Source organism: Balaenoptera ricei, chromosome 3 (assembly GCF_028023285.1).
Source record: "Balaenoptera ricei isolate mBalRic1 chromosome 3, mBalRic1.hap2, whole genome shotgun sequence".
Taxonomy (NCBI): Eukaryota; Metazoa; Chordata; class Mammalia; order Artiodactyla; family Balaenopteridae; genus Balaenoptera; species Balaenoptera ricei.
This window is the reverse complement of record NC_082641.1, coordinates 744,298-762,748: the sequence shown is the minus strand read 5'-3', so window position 1 is coordinate 762,748 and position 18,451 is coordinate 744,298. Positions and strand designations below refer to the sequence as shown.

At 56.0% G+C, this 18,451-nt stretch overlaps 1 protein-coding gene and 1 pseudogene across 1 annotated transcript in view; one reads left to right on the top strand and one right to left on the bottom strand.

The window, feature by feature from the left end:
• SLC6A3 (solute carrier family 6 member 3) overlaps nucleotides 1-11,629 on the top strand; it is a 34,366-nt gene extending 22,737 nt beyond the window's left edge. The window contains exons 9-14 of the mRNA XM_059919206.1: nucleotides 715-843; nucleotides 1,483-1,582; nucleotides 4,054-4,154; nucleotides 5,315-5,482; nucleotides 6,250-6,321; nucleotides 11,606-11,629. Coding sequence (XP_059775189.1) covers nucleotides 715-843; nucleotides 1,483-1,582; nucleotides 4,054-4,154; nucleotides 5,315-5,482; nucleotides 6,250-6,321; nucleotides 11,606-11,629 — 594 coding nt within the window. The remainder of the gene's footprint in view (nucleotides 1-714; nucleotides 844-1,482; nucleotides 1,583-4,053; nucleotides 4,155-5,314; nucleotides 5,483-6,249; nucleotides 6,322-11,605) is intronic.
• A 2,425-nt stretch (nucleotides 11,630-14,054) lies between these two features.
• LOC132363513 (splicing factor 3A subunit 2-like) lies at nucleotides 14,055-14,712 on the bottom strand (annotated as a pseudogene).
• Between the last annotated feature and the right edge of the window lie 3,739 nt (nucleotides 14,713-18,451).

Sequence of the window (18,451 nt, the reverse complement as noted above, 5' to 3'; positions counted from 1 at the left end):
GGACTCCCTCAGGCTCTTCCTGCACGTGGCCTGCTGGGGACCGACAGCCGAGACCTCAGGCCCCGTGTTCATCCGAGCTTCCCGGAAAGTGCAGAGGACCGCGGATCCCCACCACGTGACGGCTGGCCACGCCCTGTAGCCCTCCACCTCCGCCTCGCCATCAGCCTTGTCACCTGCCCACTGGGCGGGCACAGCCCTTGGCGGTGACTCCCGTAAACAGCACTTCCTGGACGAGGTGGTCCCAGCAGAGCAGGGCAGAGAGGCTCCGCAGCTGGCCGGGCTTCGTGGGCGACACCCCGTCACGACAGTGCTGAGAGTCAGGAGGGCTTAATCAGGGAGGACGTGGCCAGTGGCCAGGCCAGGTCCTCCCTGGGAGCAAAACGAAGCTGTGCTTGTGGGACAGACACTTGCCTAGAAAAGCCCAGCAGAGCTGAGCCTTTGTGGCGACGCAGGGGACGGTGTTACGTGGGCCACGTGGCACTCCTCCCCGCCCTGGCAACTCCTCACCAGAGGGCACGGCGTCCACCCCAGGTCCTCCCTCTCCAGTGGCCGTGTCACCAGAGCAGCCCTTGCCGAGGGTGCATTCCGCACCCCGGACACCGCGCAGCTCCTGGCTCTGCGCGCGCGTCCGCTGAGTTACCCGTATAGCGGCCTAGGCGGGGTGCAGAGCGCCGGCCCCGCCCCCAGCGCTCCTCTGCCCTGTGTCGGCTGCAGATGGGCGGGATGGAGTCGGTGATCACCGGGCTCATCGATGAGTTCCAGCTGCTGCACAGGCACCGGGAGCTCTTCACCCTCCTCATCGTCCTGGCAACCTTCCTTCTCTCCCTCTTCTGCGTCACCAACGTACGTACCTGCGTACCTGCCCTCGCCCGCCCGACGATGTCTCATTAGCGTTTGGTGTTGGGCAGCAATGGTTAGTGCTGTCAGACCAGACAGAACCACAGCATTTCCAAGGGCTGCACCCCTCCGAACAACCCATGACCTGTAATACGCGGGTGGCTGTGGTCACACTCGGGGTGGCCTTGGACACATGCGGGGAGCCACGGCCACTCAGAGTCGCCATGGTCTCACGCGGTCCCTGGGTGCCTGAGCGCTTGGTCTGGAGTGTTTCAGAACCTGGACAGCTCCCTGGGAAGAGCCCTTGGATCTGTGGGGCAGGAGGGGCGGGGGAGGCCTGTCGGGGGGGTGCAGGACCCAGGTCCTCCCCCTCACAGAGGCCCTGCCAACTTTGGCATTTGCTTGCTTTCATCCCTAATTGTTGGGGAGGAGAGGAGTTTTTCTTTTTGGTAATAGGTGGGTCCCTAAGTAGCTGCTTGTGGACTGAATTTTAGTGATTCAAATAACACTCTTTAGGGAGTAAAATAGAAGTTGTCTGTCAGCTGAAACTGCAGGCCAGGTTTATGCTTTGGAAAGAGCACGTTCGTGGGCGAGGCGTGCCACACCGGGCACCCCGAGTTCAGCAGGCGCTCCCCTCTCTCCTAGGGTGGCATCTACGTCTTCACGCTGCTGGACCACTTTGCGGCCGGCACGTCCATCCTCTTCGGGGTGCTCATGGAGGTCATCGGGGTGGCCTGGTTCTACGGTAAGGACGGAGCTTTCCCCGGGGGGCTGGTGTGCTCCAGCCGCAAAGACCCAGCCACTGTGCCGTCGTTGCGACCGGCCGGGCCGGCGTCCTTGGGCTTTGTCGCTGTGCTGCTTGCTTTCTGGCAAAGCTGCCCTGCACTGTGGTCACCACACATCCCAGGGGAGGCGTGGCAGCCCGCTGTCCAATGGATCAGTGAAGACAGCCTGGACGGCAGCCCGAGATCCTCTCAGCCCGCTGTCCAATGGATCAGTGAAGACAGCCTGGACGGCAGCCCGAGATCCTCACTGCGGTCAGAGCACCCGGTGTGGCCACATAATCGTGCTGCTGGTTCTTGAGGAGGAAGGGTTTGCGAGGACGCTGGGACACTGGCTGGTGCTGGAGGCGAGGTCTCCGCATTTGCTGAGCGCGGTCGACCAGCGCCGAGGCGGCAGGGGAACAGGCTGAGTGGGCTTCTCTCTGGGGACGTGCCACTAAGGCCCTCAGCTGACGGGGGATGATGGTGGTGTTCAGAGAGCCGCCGCTCAGCGTCAGGCCAGAACTCCTGACCCTGCACGGACCACCTGGACCCCAGACCACCCCCCACCCCGGTCCTGCGCTCATTCACGCCTTAGGACTGGGAGACCCTCGAGGTCAGGGACCTGCTGGTCAGCAGGCAGCCCCTGGAAGAGGCGTGGCCCAGCCTGCAGCCGTGCGCCCCGGCCCCTCCTGGGGTGTCCCCCATGTTTCCCGGGATGTGCTGCTGTAGGTTTGACAGCTGCAGAAGCTGTGTCCTTTCCAGCCTGCTGCCCGGGCCCACCTTGCTTTCTCTCCGTTTCTTCCCTGTGACCTGGGGCCGTGGTGCCGCTCAGCTCTCCTGGCCAGGTGTCTCTGGGGGGGTTTGCAGTGAAAGCTCGAGATAACGGGCACACTTCTCTGCATGTGCATGTGCTTCAGCCCGAAGCCAAAGGCCTGTGCTGCTCAAGAACCACAGTTTCGCAGCAGCCCTGGCGTCACATGAGGGGTCATGGTCTCTGCCTCGGCCCTGGAATTATAACCTGAAAAGCACTTTAGCTTTGAGAGGCTTAACCTGGCAACTAGTTCATGTTCCAAGAACACTCTTCCAATTATACTTACTTTTCTACAGAAAAGGGAAATATCAAGCTCTCTGTGCTTTCATTGGCACCTGGAATCAATACTTGCCTATAGTCTTAAATTATAATCTCCCCACCCCAAAATAAAACCTCAGAGAAAGAGAGAAAGTGCTTCAAACGTATCCCACAGCCATGAACGTGGGGCTGGCAGAGACGGCAGGGAGGCTGGCCCTGCAGCGAGCATGTGCTCCCCAAAGCCTCCGAAGACAGAGGTCACGCCGTTTCTCCAGACGGCAATTCACACCCAGAATGCGACCACCTCTCAGTGACCCCAGGTCCCTGTGGTCTCAGAGAGGATGGCTGGGCGCAGGAGGGGCTGGCCTGCCCTGGACCTGCTTGAGGGGCCGAGGGGCCTGGTGGGCACGCCCGTCTTTGCTGGCCTTTGGGTTCAGCCTCCTCCACCCCACTTCTCCAGGGTCCGAGTCCGGGATCTGACGATGGGGTTGGAGTGTGAAGAGGGGATTCTGCATGGAGGTGTGGCTCTGCTGTGTCCCCACATGTGACACAAGACTCGGCCAACCAGCTGCTGTCACGTGACCAGAGGCCAGGCCAGGCTCAGGGCAAGAGAAATCACTGTGAGATCTGGAGAAAGCTGCGGCACATGGAGCTTCTAGAGTAGCTTTCCTTACAAAAGAATGACCGTTTACATAAACGGAATGTCATTCAGCCTTAAAAAGGACGTTCTGACACGTGCTACAACATGGATGGACCTTGAGGGCATTATGCTCAGTGACATAAGCCAGTCACAGAAGGACAGATCCTGTAGGATTCCCATGAGGTCCCTGGAAGAGTCAGGTTCACATAGACAGAAAGTAGGATGGGGGTGTGGCATGGGCTGGGTGAGGGGATGGGGAGTGAGCATTTAATGGTGACAGAATCTCAGCTGGGGAGGATGAGAAAGTTCTGGAGATGATGGTGGCGGTACTTGCACAACAATGTGAATGTACTTAATGCCACTGAGCTGTGCACTAAAAATGGTTAAAATGGTAAGTTTTATGTTATATATATTTTACCATGATTTTTGTAAATGAAAAAAAAGTGATTACAGAGGGGAAGCAGGGATGGCCGTGGGCCACGGGGAGGAGGACCCGAGATGGGAGGAGGGCGGAGGCCCCACGGGCCCCCTTGGGGTCATCGGTGATCCCAGTGTCACCACGGGGACAGGCACCGGGCCCGGGTCAGCAAGACCCCTGGGCGGCTGGGTGGGGCGGCCTGGGCACCAGCGTGCAGCCCGAGCTCCAGGTCTGCTGGGGGTGGCCCGGGGTTGGTGAGGGCCCGGCGGGGCCCGCGTCTCGGGCAGGGGCCGTGCTGACCGCCTGCTTGGCCACCTTCCCGCAGGCGTGTGGCAGTTCAGCGACGACATCAAACAGATGACCGGGCAGCGGCCCAGCCTCTACTGGCGGCTGTGCTGGAAGTTCATCAGCCCCTGCTTCCTCCTGGTGAGGCCCCTCCTTCCCCGCTCCCCCGCCACCGGGTCCAGCAGGGGCCACGCATGCCTGATGCTGGGGGAGGGGCTCGGTGCTGCCCGGGGACCAGGGTCTCCACGGGCGGGAGTCAGCAGGTCACCGGACTCAGGCAGGAGGGCAGGCTGGCCCCCCAAATCCTCTGGTCTCCTGAAGATCCCACCCCGACTGGAGCCACTGAGAAACCACTCACGGGAGGCAGGGCTCCCACCCGATTAAGGCCCGTGTGCGTCCCGCTCGGCCCCTGTGCTTGGAGGGCGTCAGCTGACCTCTGCCTGGAGGCCCGAGAGAAGGGTTAGAACCTGGGAAGACAGGTGCTCAGACGCGAGGCCGGACGGGAGCCGCTCCGGTTCTGTGACAGCGCGGCCCCCAGGGCTCCCCAGTAGCTGCTTGTCGTCCCGGCCAGGGGTCCGCAAGCTCGGGCCTGCGGCCAGGGCTACCCACCGCCTGTTGCGTTGGAGCACGGCCGTGCTGGTTCATCCACGCATCCGCACCACAGCCTCAGAGCTGGGTGGCTGTGACCGAGCCCCGATGGCTCACGAAGCTGGAACTGCCTGCCCTGTCTGGTGGCCCTGGGCCGCCGTTCAGCGGCCGTCCAGCTCTGAGTGCAGAGCCCAGGCCGGCGAGCACCTCGTGACCTCGGCCCTCCTCCTGCCCAGCCAGCCCAGCGGCCCCCAGGGTGTCCACGACTGGGCAGGGGCCTCGGGCAGCACCCCCTCCACCCCGAGGACCAGTGAGAGAGGAGGCGGAGTGGGGGTGAGGTTCCCAGTTCAAGCCCGCAGCTCCCTGAGCTGCTCCAAACCTGCAGCGGCTGCTGGTCACCCCCAGCGACCCAGCAGCCTGGGGCATGTGACCTCCAGACCAGCCAGGTGTCCTGCTTCTCCCCGTGTGGCAACCTGTGAGGTTTACAAGGGACAGTGAGCGAATCCCCGCCCATCAGACTTAAGAATTGGAGGGATGTGCGCCCCCCGGGCACCCCTGCCCCGTCCTGCAGCAGCGCCAGTCTGCAGAGTGCACACAGACGCCCGCTGCCCAGGTTCACGGCCTAGTCCCGTTGCGCGGGGGACCCTCCCCTGGAGCCACCGGCTCGGTAGCCCTGCCCCCGGCCGCCCCTGACCCCCGTCCCTCGGTTCCAGTTCGTGGTCGTGGTCAGCATCGCAACCTTCAGGCCCCCGCACTACGGCGCCTACATCTTCCCCGAGTGGGCCAACGCGCTGGGCTGGGCCATCGCTGCGTCCTCCATGTCCGTGGTGCCCATCTACGCTGCCTACAAGTTCTGCAGCCTGCCCGGCTCCTCGAGGGAGGTGTGTATCTGGATGGGTCTCCCTCACCTGCCCTTCCCCCCCCCCCGATTGTGAGGCCACCAACAAGGTCAGGCGGGTGTCCCTGTCCCAGGCCTGCTCCCGCCTGCTCATCTCTGCCCAGCAGGAGGGGCTGGAGGGGCCGGTGACCATGCCAGAGACACGTGGGCTGGTGTGGGGGGCTGTACCTGTGCATGTGTGTGTGTGTGTGTGTATGCCTGTGTGTGCCTGTCTTGATGTGTGTGTGTCCTCACGTGGGCACATACACGTGCGTACTTGCCTGTGTGTGTCTCTGTGTGTGTGCACACATGCTCTACAGCGTGCAGTGCAGGTGGAAGGGCAGTGGTCTGAGGGTGGGGTGGTAACAGGGGACCCGCCCTCTCCACCTGGGGCCAAGCAGGGCCAGGGGGATCCCCAGGCAGGCACCCTCATGTGGGCTGGGGGTGGCTCTGGGCCTCGCAGTCGGTCAGGCATGCTCCTGCGTCACCTATGAAGGAGAGGGTGGGTGAGCTGGACACAGGGGTCCCTCCACCTCATATCTTGGTGCCGGGATTCCTGGAAGAGACAGAGGACACCTTTGCTCAGGGCCCACCGCGAGCTTGACGTGGAGACGAACCTCCTCCAGTAGCGGCTACTTCGAGTTGGGCTGAACTTTGCTCCAGGGTCTAAGGAGACCCAAGCCACCAGCTCCCACATCGACAGCAGTTGACCAGGGCCCGTTCACCCCGCTAAGGCCGGGCCGGCGCCCACAGTTGCTCCTTCTCTTCTAGAAACTGGCCTACGCCATCACGCCCGAGAAGGAGCACGAGCGGGTGGACAGAGGGGAGGTGCGCCAGTTCACAGTGAGTGCCACTCTCCCCACTGCCGGCCGGGGGCGGAGGTGACCTGGGTGGGTGCTCCCTGCCCCAACGCCAGGGCGAGGTGCTTGGTCAGGGCGCCAGCGTCAGCTGTGAATGCTGCACAGACTAGTCCTTCCAGGACGTGGACACTGACTCAGAAGCTGTGTAAGGGGCATGATTTTAGGCAGGGGTGGGGTGGGGGCCTACTGGGACAGAGAAGTTCCCCTTATGCAGTTTGAAGGGTCGCGACTTGGTGCAGGATGCTCTGTTTGTGCTTTGCTTTCTGTCTCGTTCATTTCAGCTCTGTCATTATTCCTCCCTTCTACTTTCATTGGTCTACTCTGTCATACATTTACTAACTTCTTAATTTGGACCGTGGATCATTAATTTTCAACCTTTCTTCTTTTCTAACATAAGCATTCAAGGCTAAGAATTTCCCTCAAAATGCCCTGTTGGCTGCGTTCCACAACTTTTTTTTTTTTCTTATAATTAGAAATTTTTGTTAACATCTTTATTGGAGTATAATTGCTTTACAATGTTGTGTTCGTTTCGGCTATATAACAAAGTGAATCAGCTATATGTCACAACTTTTAACATAGCATTTTGTGTATCATTTAGTTCTAAGCGTATTTTAATTTTCATTGTGACTTCTTCCACCCATGAATGCTTAGAAGTCTGCCTTTAAATTCCCAAATATATGGGGATGTTTCATTTATCTTTTTGTTATTGATTTCTAAATTAATTGCATTGTGTTCAGACACCTTTTTACTCATTCTTTGGAGTGTATTGATACTCCTTTATGGCCAAGTACCTAATCAAATTTTATAAATGCTACGTGTATCTTTAGATGAGATGTATTCTCCAATTGTTGATATGCAATTCTCCTTCTGTCCATTAGATTGGGCTTGTAACTGCATTGTTCAAATCTTTGGCAATTTTGCCCATTTTAGCTCTGTTTAACCATCAGTAATCAGTAGATATTTATGGGATATCTGACCTTGAAAGCGTATTTGTCCAATTTTCCCTTGTAGTTCTACTGGGTTTTGTTTTGTCTATTCTGAGCCTGTTTTCTGGGACAGGTATGGGTTCAGAATGATCACATCTACTTGGCTGATCCTTGCTCCCTTGCTGTGTTTTTGCTCTTAAAGTCCTTCTTGTCTGAGGTGACTACAGCTGCACTAGGTTTCTTTTGAGTTTATCTGAAATGTCTTTTGTGATCTTTTAACTTCCAACTTTGCAGTCATCTTAACATTTAGGTGTCTTTTGCAAACCTCGAATACACTGGAATGCTTTAGTCTGGCAACTGGGCAGATTAATCCATTTATATTTGCTGTGATTATTGGTACAGTTGGACTTGATTCTGCTATTTTTTAACTCTGTTCCATTTTTTAATGTTTATTTTTCCACCTTATTATTGCCTTTTATGATTGATTTTTTGGTCTTTTTTTTTTTCTTGTTCTACTCTTTCCTCTCTGTTTGGAATTTATATACTTTATTCTATTCATTTTATAGTTGTTTTTGAAATTGTACCATGCATATTTCACTTTAAGTATAAAGTTAAACATTATCTGAACCCCCATCCTGAATATCACAAGGACTTAAATTTTCCTCCTACAGATTAACAAGCTATTATTGTCCAATATTCCATTTATGTCATTTTTAACCCACAAATTAGTCACTATTTTTATTTGTTGTTATTTTGTCCAGAAACTTCCCTGGACAAATGTGCATGTCCAGTGTTTATTTGTTCACTCTACTTTTTGGCATATACATCTTTCCTTTGAGGACCATTTTCTTGCCTTTTGAAGAAGCATCCTTCAGACATTCCTTTAAGGGGGTGTCTTAATAAACTTCCTCACTGTTGTGTGTCTGTGAATGTCTTTACTTTGCCCTTATTTATGACAGAGTTTCCGCAGGCACGTGGCTCTCGATCAAGTTATGGTCTTTCAGCATTTTGAAGATGTTGGTTCTCTACCTGCAGCCCTGCGGTCCTGCTGAAACATGTGGCCCCATGGGGCGGAGTCCCCGGACCCGTTCCAGCTTCCTTTGCGTTTGGTGCTGCAGTTTCCCTGTGATGTGTCTGGGCATAGATTTCTTTTATTTATATTATTGCAAAGCTATTCTAAGTAGTTTTATTTACTTATTCCTCCCGGCATCTCTTGTGTGCCCAGGGTCTGTAAATTCATGTTTTTTGTGAGTTCTGGGAATTTTGCAACCCTACTGAAATCTTGCCCCTTGCCTCTCTGCTTCCGTCCTGGGCTCTGCCATGTGAGGCTTCTCTGCCTCCTCCAGGTCTCATACTCTTTCAGGTGTCTTTTTAGGTTTTGTGTCCGGGTGCACCATTGTACATTAGTCCACCCGTGGCTGTTTTTCATTTATTTAATCACATTACAAAATAAACCCTTGTGAACAACCGTACAAAACGCCACCTTGATAGTAACTCACATCTACCTCCCTGTCTGCCACCCTCCTGCGCCTGAAGTCAACACCATCTCAATGTAGCTGAATATTTCCCATGCATTTTCTGCTGCACAGTTTTGTCGCATCTGTAGGTGCTGCTATATTCCTGAAAAGTAGACTGTTTGGTTTCAGTTGTTTTTAAACGTATTGAAAGGGCATCACGCTGACTGAGTCTTTGGGTTCATTTCTCCACTGTGCTTGGTTACAGCACCGTACTTCATGCTTCTCACACCCACAGTCCACTGAGCCTGTTAGAACGTTGGGTTTATCATTTTCAGTGTATTTGGAAATTTTGGGCTGTCATTTCTTCCATTTTTTTCTGTCCCACCCCCTTCATGGGCTCCAGTTACACATATTTTAGGCCACGTTAATTCTCTTCCCTCTGTATGTTTTATTTTGCGTGTTGCTTTTGTTTAGTCCACTAATTTTTTTCCTCTGCAAAGTCTAATCTGCTAATAATCCCGTCCAGCACACCTGTCATTTCACACATTGTAGTTTTCATCTCTAGAAGTTCACGCTGGGTCTTTTTATGTCCTTCATGCCTCTACTTACCTTTTTGGACATATGGACTGCAGTTATAATCACTACGTAAGTCTCTCATCTGCCAGTGTCAACATCTGTGTCTGTTCCAGGTCAGTGTCAGTTGACTTTTCTCATAAGGGGTTGAATTTTTCTGCTGCTTCACACATCTGGTCATTTTTAATTGGATTCCGGATATTGTGAGTTTTACCTTGTTAGAGGCTGGATATATTTGTGTTCCTTTACATATTCTTGAGCTTTGTTCTGGGTCGTCATTAAGTTACTTGGAGACAGTTTGATCTTTGGGGGACTTGGTTTTTAAGACTTGTTAGGTGGGACCAGGGCGGCATTTAGTGTGGGGCAGTTTCCAATGCTGGTGCAAGACCTGGGTGACACTCTACCCGGCGCCCCAAGATCCAGGAGATGCTCCAGCCTGGCTCCCGTCCTGTGAGTTTCAGAGACGTTTCCCGAATCCTGCCGGGAGGGTGTCTCCGGCCTCGAGTGCCCCGAATGCTCAGCTGAACCCTCGGGTCCCCGTGCACGTGCCCAGGGCTCTCAGTGCCGCACTCGCCCCTCTGCAGCTCCATCCTGTGAACTCCAGCCGCCTTGGGCTCCCCAGCGCTCACCCCACCTCATCAGGCCAGGGGTTCGCTGCCCCACCTGGGCGTCCCCTCCCCCGCTGAAGCCTAGGAAGCCCCTCGAGGCCGCAACGGGGCAGTTGGACAGATCCCCCTGCTTGTCTCCCTCGGGGAATCTGTCCTTTGTCGTCTGACCTCCTGTGTCTGAAAACCTATTATTATATATATTTTGTTCATTTTAAGCTGTGTCAGATGGTAGAATATATTCAGTCCCCATTACTCCATCTGGACCAGAAATATCTTTTTTTGCTTTTTGGCTGAGCTGCGCATCTTGCGGGTTCTTAGTTCCCAGACCGGGCGGTGAAAGCGCCGAGTCCTAACCACTGGACCGCCAGGGAATTCCCTGGACCAGAAATATCTTTGTCTGCAGCTGTGGCCGTTCACTTGGACGCTGCACGTGGAAGTGTCACGTGTGCAGTTATGGAAAAGCGTCTCCATCACGTACCCCCTTCCTGTGCCCCCTTCACTGACAGTTACACTGTTCACTCTCTGGAAGCAGCACTTGGCCTTGTGAATTGTGCAGAACTGTAAGTGGCATCTATCACTTTCTAAACCATTTCCTACACAGCTGCCCGGTAACCTGAGGACCACGACCGCTCTGGTCCGTGGGCATCTGAGCTGAGCTTCTGGCTCTTGCCGACCCGCTCGGGGTGGTCGCTGCCTCTTCTTCCCTGCGTGCAGCTTCCGGCTTGACCCCCACCTGCGGGGGCTCTGAGGGGCCCCGTGAGCACACCTTCCCCTGAGAAGGTCGCCTTCGGCTCATCTGCGGCCAGGACAGAGGGCCACTTCACCCCCGGGGGCGGGTCTCAGCTGGGGTCCCAGGTGTGGCCCCCCGGCCTCGGCACTGGTCTGAAGTCACCACGGAGCCACTGCTCCGGCCCCCGGGGCGTCCCTGGTCCAGCCCTGCCCTCTGGCTGCTGTGTGGGTGTGTCCTGAGCAGGTTCTCCCGATGGTGACGGAGGGCCCTGCCGTGGGGCCAGAGGCAGCATCTTCCTACCCCCGGTGTGGCTGTGTCAGAAACAAGCCCTGCCCGTCTTTGTCTGGAAATGTTTACAAAACACGGTTCTTTGCCATTTAGTGCCATCGAATGGCTTGTGCTCAAAAACAGGCTGAACTAACAGCTGGGTAATAACAGGCGATGACATTTGTGGACAACTAAATAGGGCCCCTGTCCATCTCACCCTTCCCCGAGCGGTGAACGAGGCCTCATGCCACACCCGCAGGTCACACAAAGCAGACAGCACCACGGGGTGCAGGGTTCCACTGGGTCGGGATCAGAGGCCCCAGGAGAGAGGCCACAGGGGGCCAGGGGCATCGCAGGTCACATGCGAGCCAGTAGGCGAGCGCTCTGGACCAGCCCAGGCACGCTGGCATCCAGTGTCCGTCCAGCAGCTGATGTCACACTGGCCAGGGATGGCAGAGGCTGCTGGTCCACGCTCTGGCCCCTTGAGGCCACTGTGCCCTCCGACATCTCTTTGTGAAGTGGTGGCTTGTCTCCATAAAGTTAAAAAGGGCGTCAGGTCTGTGGTGCCCCAGGAGCAGTGCTGGTCCCCCAGCCGCCCGCTCTGCTCAGGGATCTCCCAGCTACAAGCCGGGCCGCCGGCCCAGGAGCTGCTTTTATCCAAGGAGCTCCTCTCTTCACGTCTGACTAAGCCCTGTTTTCTTTCCAGCTCCGCCACTGGCTCGTGGTGTAGAGGGGAGCGGAGGCAGGAGGCCCGCAGGGCGCCATCCACGGCAGGACAGAGGCAACGAAGAAGGAACATCTGAGTTTTGAGAGAAAGGAGGGCTGCTCCCACTCCGTAACTTCTGCTTCGCTGGACACGCTCAAGTCCTTCCCTCTGACTGGTCACACCCTCTGTGCCACAGGGAGATGACCCTCTGTCCGCCGTGTCGCTGTGTAACTTACCTAGTCTGTGCCCGTCCCGCAGGTAGAAGCGTCTGAGTCGTGTTCTGTGCGTTAGAGCTGCTCCCTTCTCCCCGTGCCCACCCCAGGGCCCCCTGGAGCCCACAGCTTGCTGTCATCTATGTGTGGAGGAGAAATACGATAATTATAGATTACGGATTCTCTGCTGAGAATCCCAGCGCTCACAATAGCTTCTTGGATCCTTTGTTTTGCTCGTATTAAAAAAGCCAAGTGTCATATTTTGCCTAATTGTGCAGAGGTGAAATGGCGGAAGCCATACAAAAGGTGACAAAGTGGGACCACGTGTCCCCACGTCACACAGGTCTGCTCAGAGCCCACGGAGGGCCAGGACCCGAGTGTGAGATGGGGGTGCTGTTTATTTCCTTGTAGCTACAAGAAAACTCCATAAAATCCATGTGGGCTGCCACCACTGCTGCCCGACGTGGGCCCCCAGCCACGGAGAAAGTGAGCTCGCCACGAGCAGGGGTGCGTCCCCCGTGGTGTCCCCGGCCTTGCAGAGCCCCCGAGGTGGCAGCCTGGAGCCCCGCAGTCTTGGGAGGGAGACCCCGCCGGAACTTTCTCTGAGGCACGTGTCACGTCAGGAACAGCACTTGTTTCCTTAGGGAACGGCTTTTAGAATCGTACTGACACGGGAATCAAAGCCAGTTCTCAGGATGCAGGGCTGGTTTCTGAAATCTGTTTGCTGACGTTCCTGTGGTCCTTGGCGAGGATGTTGGACTCTCAGCTGAGAAATGCTCCCAGCACTGCCGTCCCGGAGGGAGCACGGCCGCAGTCCAAGGACATGCTGCTGGAGAGGCACTGCCAGACAGGCCCACAGAGGCTTTTTGGCCATCCCTGCGAATGGACCTCGGCTCAGGCCTGTGGAACCGGCCGCTCAGGGGAAACCAGCTGTGGACCGGAGCTCGAGAGGAATCGGTCCCACCCCGCCCTTCCCCGGAGTGTTGAGCACTCGTGTAGAAAACCCACGTTGTCCATGTCCATCTGTCTCACAGTGGCCTCTTGTGTGGTCGTCACCAACAATAAAAGAAACCCATGGGAAAACGGCCGTGGCTGAGTAGCCGTGTTCCTGCTCGATGTCGTTTTGTGCAGCAGGCTGCCTCGGGCCGCCACCTCCCCCTCCCTTGAGAACCTGCCTTCACTCACCTCTCCCTGGCCAAGGGCAAGCACAGCCCCTGGGCCTCCCAGGTCCAGTGGGCTTAACCCAGACCCACCCCAGGGCCCCCGCTGGCTGTGCGCCATCCCCTCCTGCCCCTCGTCCCCTCCTGCCCCCATCTGTCCCACCTCTCTCTCAAGCCCTCACCTGCCTGGTCAGCTCCCCTGCAGTCTCCCAGGTGTCCAGACTCCAGCCATGTGGTCTGACCACTGCTACTGCCCAGCCCAAGAGCCTCTTCTGGGGAGACAACGCCAGAGTCCTGAGTGGCTCCCTGCCTTTTGTCCCTAAGGATCTCTTGTCCACTCTGGCCAAAGGGGTCCTTCTAGACACCAGTCAGCTCTGGCCACAGCCCAGAGGAGAGCTCTGTGGTTTATCACTATGCTTGGACGCCACCTCTGGAAGTCTTCTCTGACCCCCGCTTCTGGGCTCTGCCCCTGCTCAGTGCTCCTTGAACCCCCAGTCTCCCCAGGCCTCCCCAGCAGGTGTCCCATGGAATGGAGAGTGCTGTCTCCCCAGTTTGCACAGGAGCTCCCCTGGGAGCAGGGGCTGAGCTGGTCTCATTCGCTTCTGCCATTGTCTTAAATAGACCTGGTACACAGTAGACAGTGGCACTCAATTTATATTTACAGATGAATGAGTTAATGGATGGGTATTTAGGTGGATGGGTAGGTGGATGGATAGATGGGTGGTTGGTGGATGGGTGGATTGATGGATGGATAGAAAGAGGAAATGGAGAAAGGAGGGAGGGAAGAGAGGTAGAAAATGGATGGATGGGTGTGTAGACAATGAATGGACAGATGATGGAGGGATGGATGAATGGATGGATGGAGGGCTGATGGGCAAGTGGTTAGATTGATAGATGGATGATGAATGTATAAGTGGAGGAATGGTGGATGGATGGATGGGTGAGTGGATGGATGAGGGGATGGATGGGTAGATGGATGGGTGGATGGATGGGTAGATGGGTGGATGGATGGGTAGATGGACTGATGGGTGAATGGATGGATGGATGGATAGATGGATGGACGGATAATAGGTGGATGGATGGATGGATGGATGGGTGGGTAGATGGATGGGTGGGTGGGTGGATGGGTGAATGGATGGATGGATGGATGGATGGATGGATAATAGGTGGATGGATGGATGGATGGATGGATGAATGGATGGATGGATGGGTGGATGGATGGGTGGATGGATGGATGGGTGGATGGATGGGTGGATGGATGGATGGGTGGATGGATGGATGGGTGGATGGATGGGTGGATGGATGGGTGGATGGATGGGTGGATGGATGGATGGGTGGATGGATGGGTGGATGGATGGATAATAGGTGGATGGATGGATGGATGGATGAATGGATGGATGGATGGGTGGATGGATGGGTGGATGGATGGATGGGTGGATGGATGGGTGGATGGATGGATGGGTGGGTGGGTGGGTGGATGGATGGATGGGTGGATGGATGGGTGGATGGATGGATAATAGGTGGATGGATGGATGGATGGATGAATGGATGGATGGATGGGTGGATGGATGGGTGGATGGATGGATGGGTGGGTGGATGGGTGGATGGATGGATAATAGGTGGATGGATGGATGGATGGATGAATGGATGGATGGATGGGTGGATGGATGGGTGGATGGATGGATGGGTGGATGGATGGGTGGGTGGATGGATGGGTGGGTGGGTGGGTGGATGGATGGATGGGTGGGTGGGTGGGTGGATGGATAATAGGTGGATGGATGGATGGATTAGATGGATGGTTGGAAGGATAGGTGGATGGATGGATGGATGGATGGATGGATGGATGGATGGATGGATGGATGAATGGATGGATGGCTAGATGGATGGATGGGTAGATGGTGTGTACTTGGGTGGATGGACAGGTAGGTGGATGGGTGGAAACACAGATGGTAGAAGGTCCTGTATTACATCTAAAAGTCTATCATTCTGGTCCAGTCTCACACACTCCAGTGGGGCTAGCCATCTGAATGCTGTGTTTGGCGTCTGTTCTCTAAGGGGAGGTCAGGCTCTTTAATACAAGTGAAACGTGTCAATTTTGAAACACCTGAAGAAGTGTTTTCTTTCCACACTAACCTGGTGCAGAAACCAGCTCCCTGGGTAGGAAGAGGCTGCCTGTGCCCTAATTCTGTTGATGGGAGGCCTCGGTCCCTCTGTCCACACCGCACTTTGCCATCAGATTGACAGTCTTCACCCAGTGACCTTTAGACACAAAATCTGGGTGTTAAAGCCCAGAAAAGCCATGTGATTCTTCCTTTGAGAGAAGCATTTTAATAAAGGTTTGGCAACAGTGAAATAGGTGATTTAAAGGGTAAACGGATTCCTCCGCAGTTGGCTCTCTTTGGTTTTGCTCCACAACTTCTCCCTTAATCTCTGTAGATGCACCTGACCAGCATCTTTACCTGCCTCCTGGTCACTGACGGCAGGAAAAGGTCACTTTTTTTGAGACACTTAATTAGCAAGTCCTGTGTTCCATGGTCCCCTGTGGAAGATGCTGCCACACCCTGACCTCGGGGGAACTTCCTGCTCCCCTCGTCCCCCGCAAGGACCCCCAGGGCCCCAACGCCACTGACAGAGCCTCCTAGCAGATCGGGGGCCTGCAAACCAACCCCCCACTGAGCACAGAAGCCCCACCCAGAGCTAGGAAAACAAAACCAAAGACGACAGTCCACCTCCCCAGCCGCTGGCCTTAGGTAATGGTGCCCCAGGTGATCCCGGCCGCCCCTGCACTGGGCCACGGCAGACAATTTTTGGTGCCATTATGCAGAATGGGAAACGTTGGACTATGCCAATTTAGTGGGTCTGGCTTGAGTTTTTTTCAATTTAACAAAATAGAAAATATCAGAGTCAGTGCACCTAAGAAGGGCAAGGTCTGCGTTGTGAAACACGTGTTTCAGGTATGCATCTTACCTGCGTGAGGGAGCGACAGAGAGAGAGACAGAGTCAGAAAGTCAGAGACAGAGAGAGACAACAAGGTGTGGGGAGACAAGCCCTTGCGGGTCAGGGTCAAAGGCCTGGGGGCCCCGCCCTGGGTAGGGCAGCGACCACCCCAGTCTGCCCGGTACTTCCAGAATGGCCTAGTCCCCAGCCCCCTGGGGCCCCACTGCATCCCTCTGCGCAGGCTGGCGGGGTGGCTTCCATTTACCTAAAAAAACTTAAAAATCAAGTCAGTATTGACTCGGTGCTGAAGATATTTACTTAGAATTTGAATAATTCTACTTATTCCAGGAACTAAGTTCTTCTTTGCTTTAAGTCATTTGTTGTGTAGACGAAGGATTCTGTGGGGCAGGACGTTTCTCTGGGTTAAAACCCGCCTGGTGTCTGTATTTACGCAGCAGCTCCCGCAGCAGTCGGCCAGCTCCTTCCCACCGGGATCAAAGGCTAATATTTGGAGCGGTTTTTCAATAAATGTATTCAAAGATGGTGTTACGACCCATCAGCTATTAAATGCTCTGATATCTTTAAAGCCTTGTTCACACAGAGAAACTAAATGTAAATTCTAAAATGTTCTATTACACCAGAAATGATCACCTTGAAAGCTTAGAGATCCAGCCCCGAAGGCAGTGGATGAGAAGCCGCCCGGAGGGTGACCCTGGGCTCCACCTCTGGGGATGATGCCGGGCCAGGCTCACCCTTTATCTCCCAGGTGGGGACTTCAGCTGTCTCGGGAGGAAGCGGGAGAAGGAGGCAAGGACAGGGCTGGCCCGACTGCCCAGGTGAACACCTGGCCCTGCCGCTGCCTGGGTCCTCACTGCCCACCTGTTTGCCCACCTGTTACAGGTGCCTCCCCCTGCCCACCTGGGCGGCTATTGAAAGGATTAAAGTGTTACAATGTGGAAAGTGCCGAGAAGCCCTGGATGAGTTTGGCTGGTAGTATTTCCATCTGCTCTTAGCGGTGTCTCAGACGGAGAGCTGACGTTTTCTAATATGCTTCCTGGCTACGGCTGGCATGTAGAAAAGTTGTTCTTAATCCAGTTAATGGTTTGTTTTTATGGCTCTATCTGACTTTGGAAATGCAAATTTATTTGAACCCCTAAGTTGTCCGTTCCTTCCCTCTCTGACCCACAGCACCATTACCTTGTGGGCGCGTTGGGACGCCCGTCACTCTGACGCGCCCCCTGTTGGCGTGGCCCGGGTACGCCTCCCTGCAGGCATCCACGGTGCCCACGTGGATACGGGGGCCAGGGCTTTGGGGATGTGCGCGCAGCCTCGGCCAGGAGACGCTCTGCCCGTGCAGTGAAGTGTCCGTAGCAGCCGACGAGGACCGGGAAGGAAGGGCAGGAAGGAGGGCGTGGATAACGCCAGTGCGGATGGGCACTCCCGGGTCCGAGGCACACCACCCCCCCACCCCCCCGCTCCCGTGGGCCCCGCTCTGAGAGCCTCGTAGATGCAGACTGAGCGCAGCGCCCACAGCCCCTCCTCCAAGCCCCCATCCCCTGGCGCCACGCCTGACTGATGGGCGTGACCCTGGGTGAGATGGGAGGGCCTGGCCGCGGCCTCCAGCCCTGCGCTGCCCTGCGGGGTCTCCGGGTCCAGGTCTGGAAGTCGGGTTTTACACACCTGCCCCCTGTGCTGAGGCTCTTCGGCTGGGAGAAAGTCTGAGACCTCCTCGTGCTCTGATGGAAAAACACATCCCTGAGTTTGGGCTCATATCAGGAAACGCTTCCCTGTTTTAGCAAAACAACAGACTTTTACCAAAAAAACAAAAAATGCTTTGAAATTAAAACGGCGCAAAATGAGATTCCACATGACAGGCAGGGCTGGGAGACTCCAGGGACACGAGGGCAGAAACCGACTCTTACGCCAGCGCCTCGGACGAGTCCCAAGGCCCCCCACACAGGCCTGTCACCTGGAACCAGGAGCAAACGGGGCAGGTGGGGAAGGAGCAGTGGGAATGCCCTGTGAGTCTCCGAGGGTCCCACCGACCACCGTCCGGCCCCCTGGGTCCCTGAGCGGCTTCTCCATCCTACTCACGTCGACCAGACCCCGATGCACGTGTGCACTGGCCTGGCTGGGGCATCTTCTCTGCTATCCCCGCCCCGGGAGGGTGTGGCTCACGCACCCAGGCTGCCCCACCAAAGCCCCCACCTCCACCCCACAGAGGTGTTCGTCCTCCGGGGACACCTCCCGTCTCAGCCACAGGTGCCCCAGGCCCCACCATCGACCCTGTCTCCAGTCGCCATTGGAGGAAACGAGCCGGAATGGGGACGCGTGACCCTTGCCCCGTGGCCTCTCCCCTGCCCCATGCCGCAGGCCTCCTCTGCTCCGAGGGGTCTGGCTGCCCCGCCTCCCAGAGCTCACGCCCTCAGGTCCCCTGCCCCCGCCGCCCAGCCTGCAGCTCCCATCTAACTGACAGGACGTAGCAGAAATGAAGGGACAAACCGCGGAGGCTGCACCCGTTTTACTGGAGTCTCCTC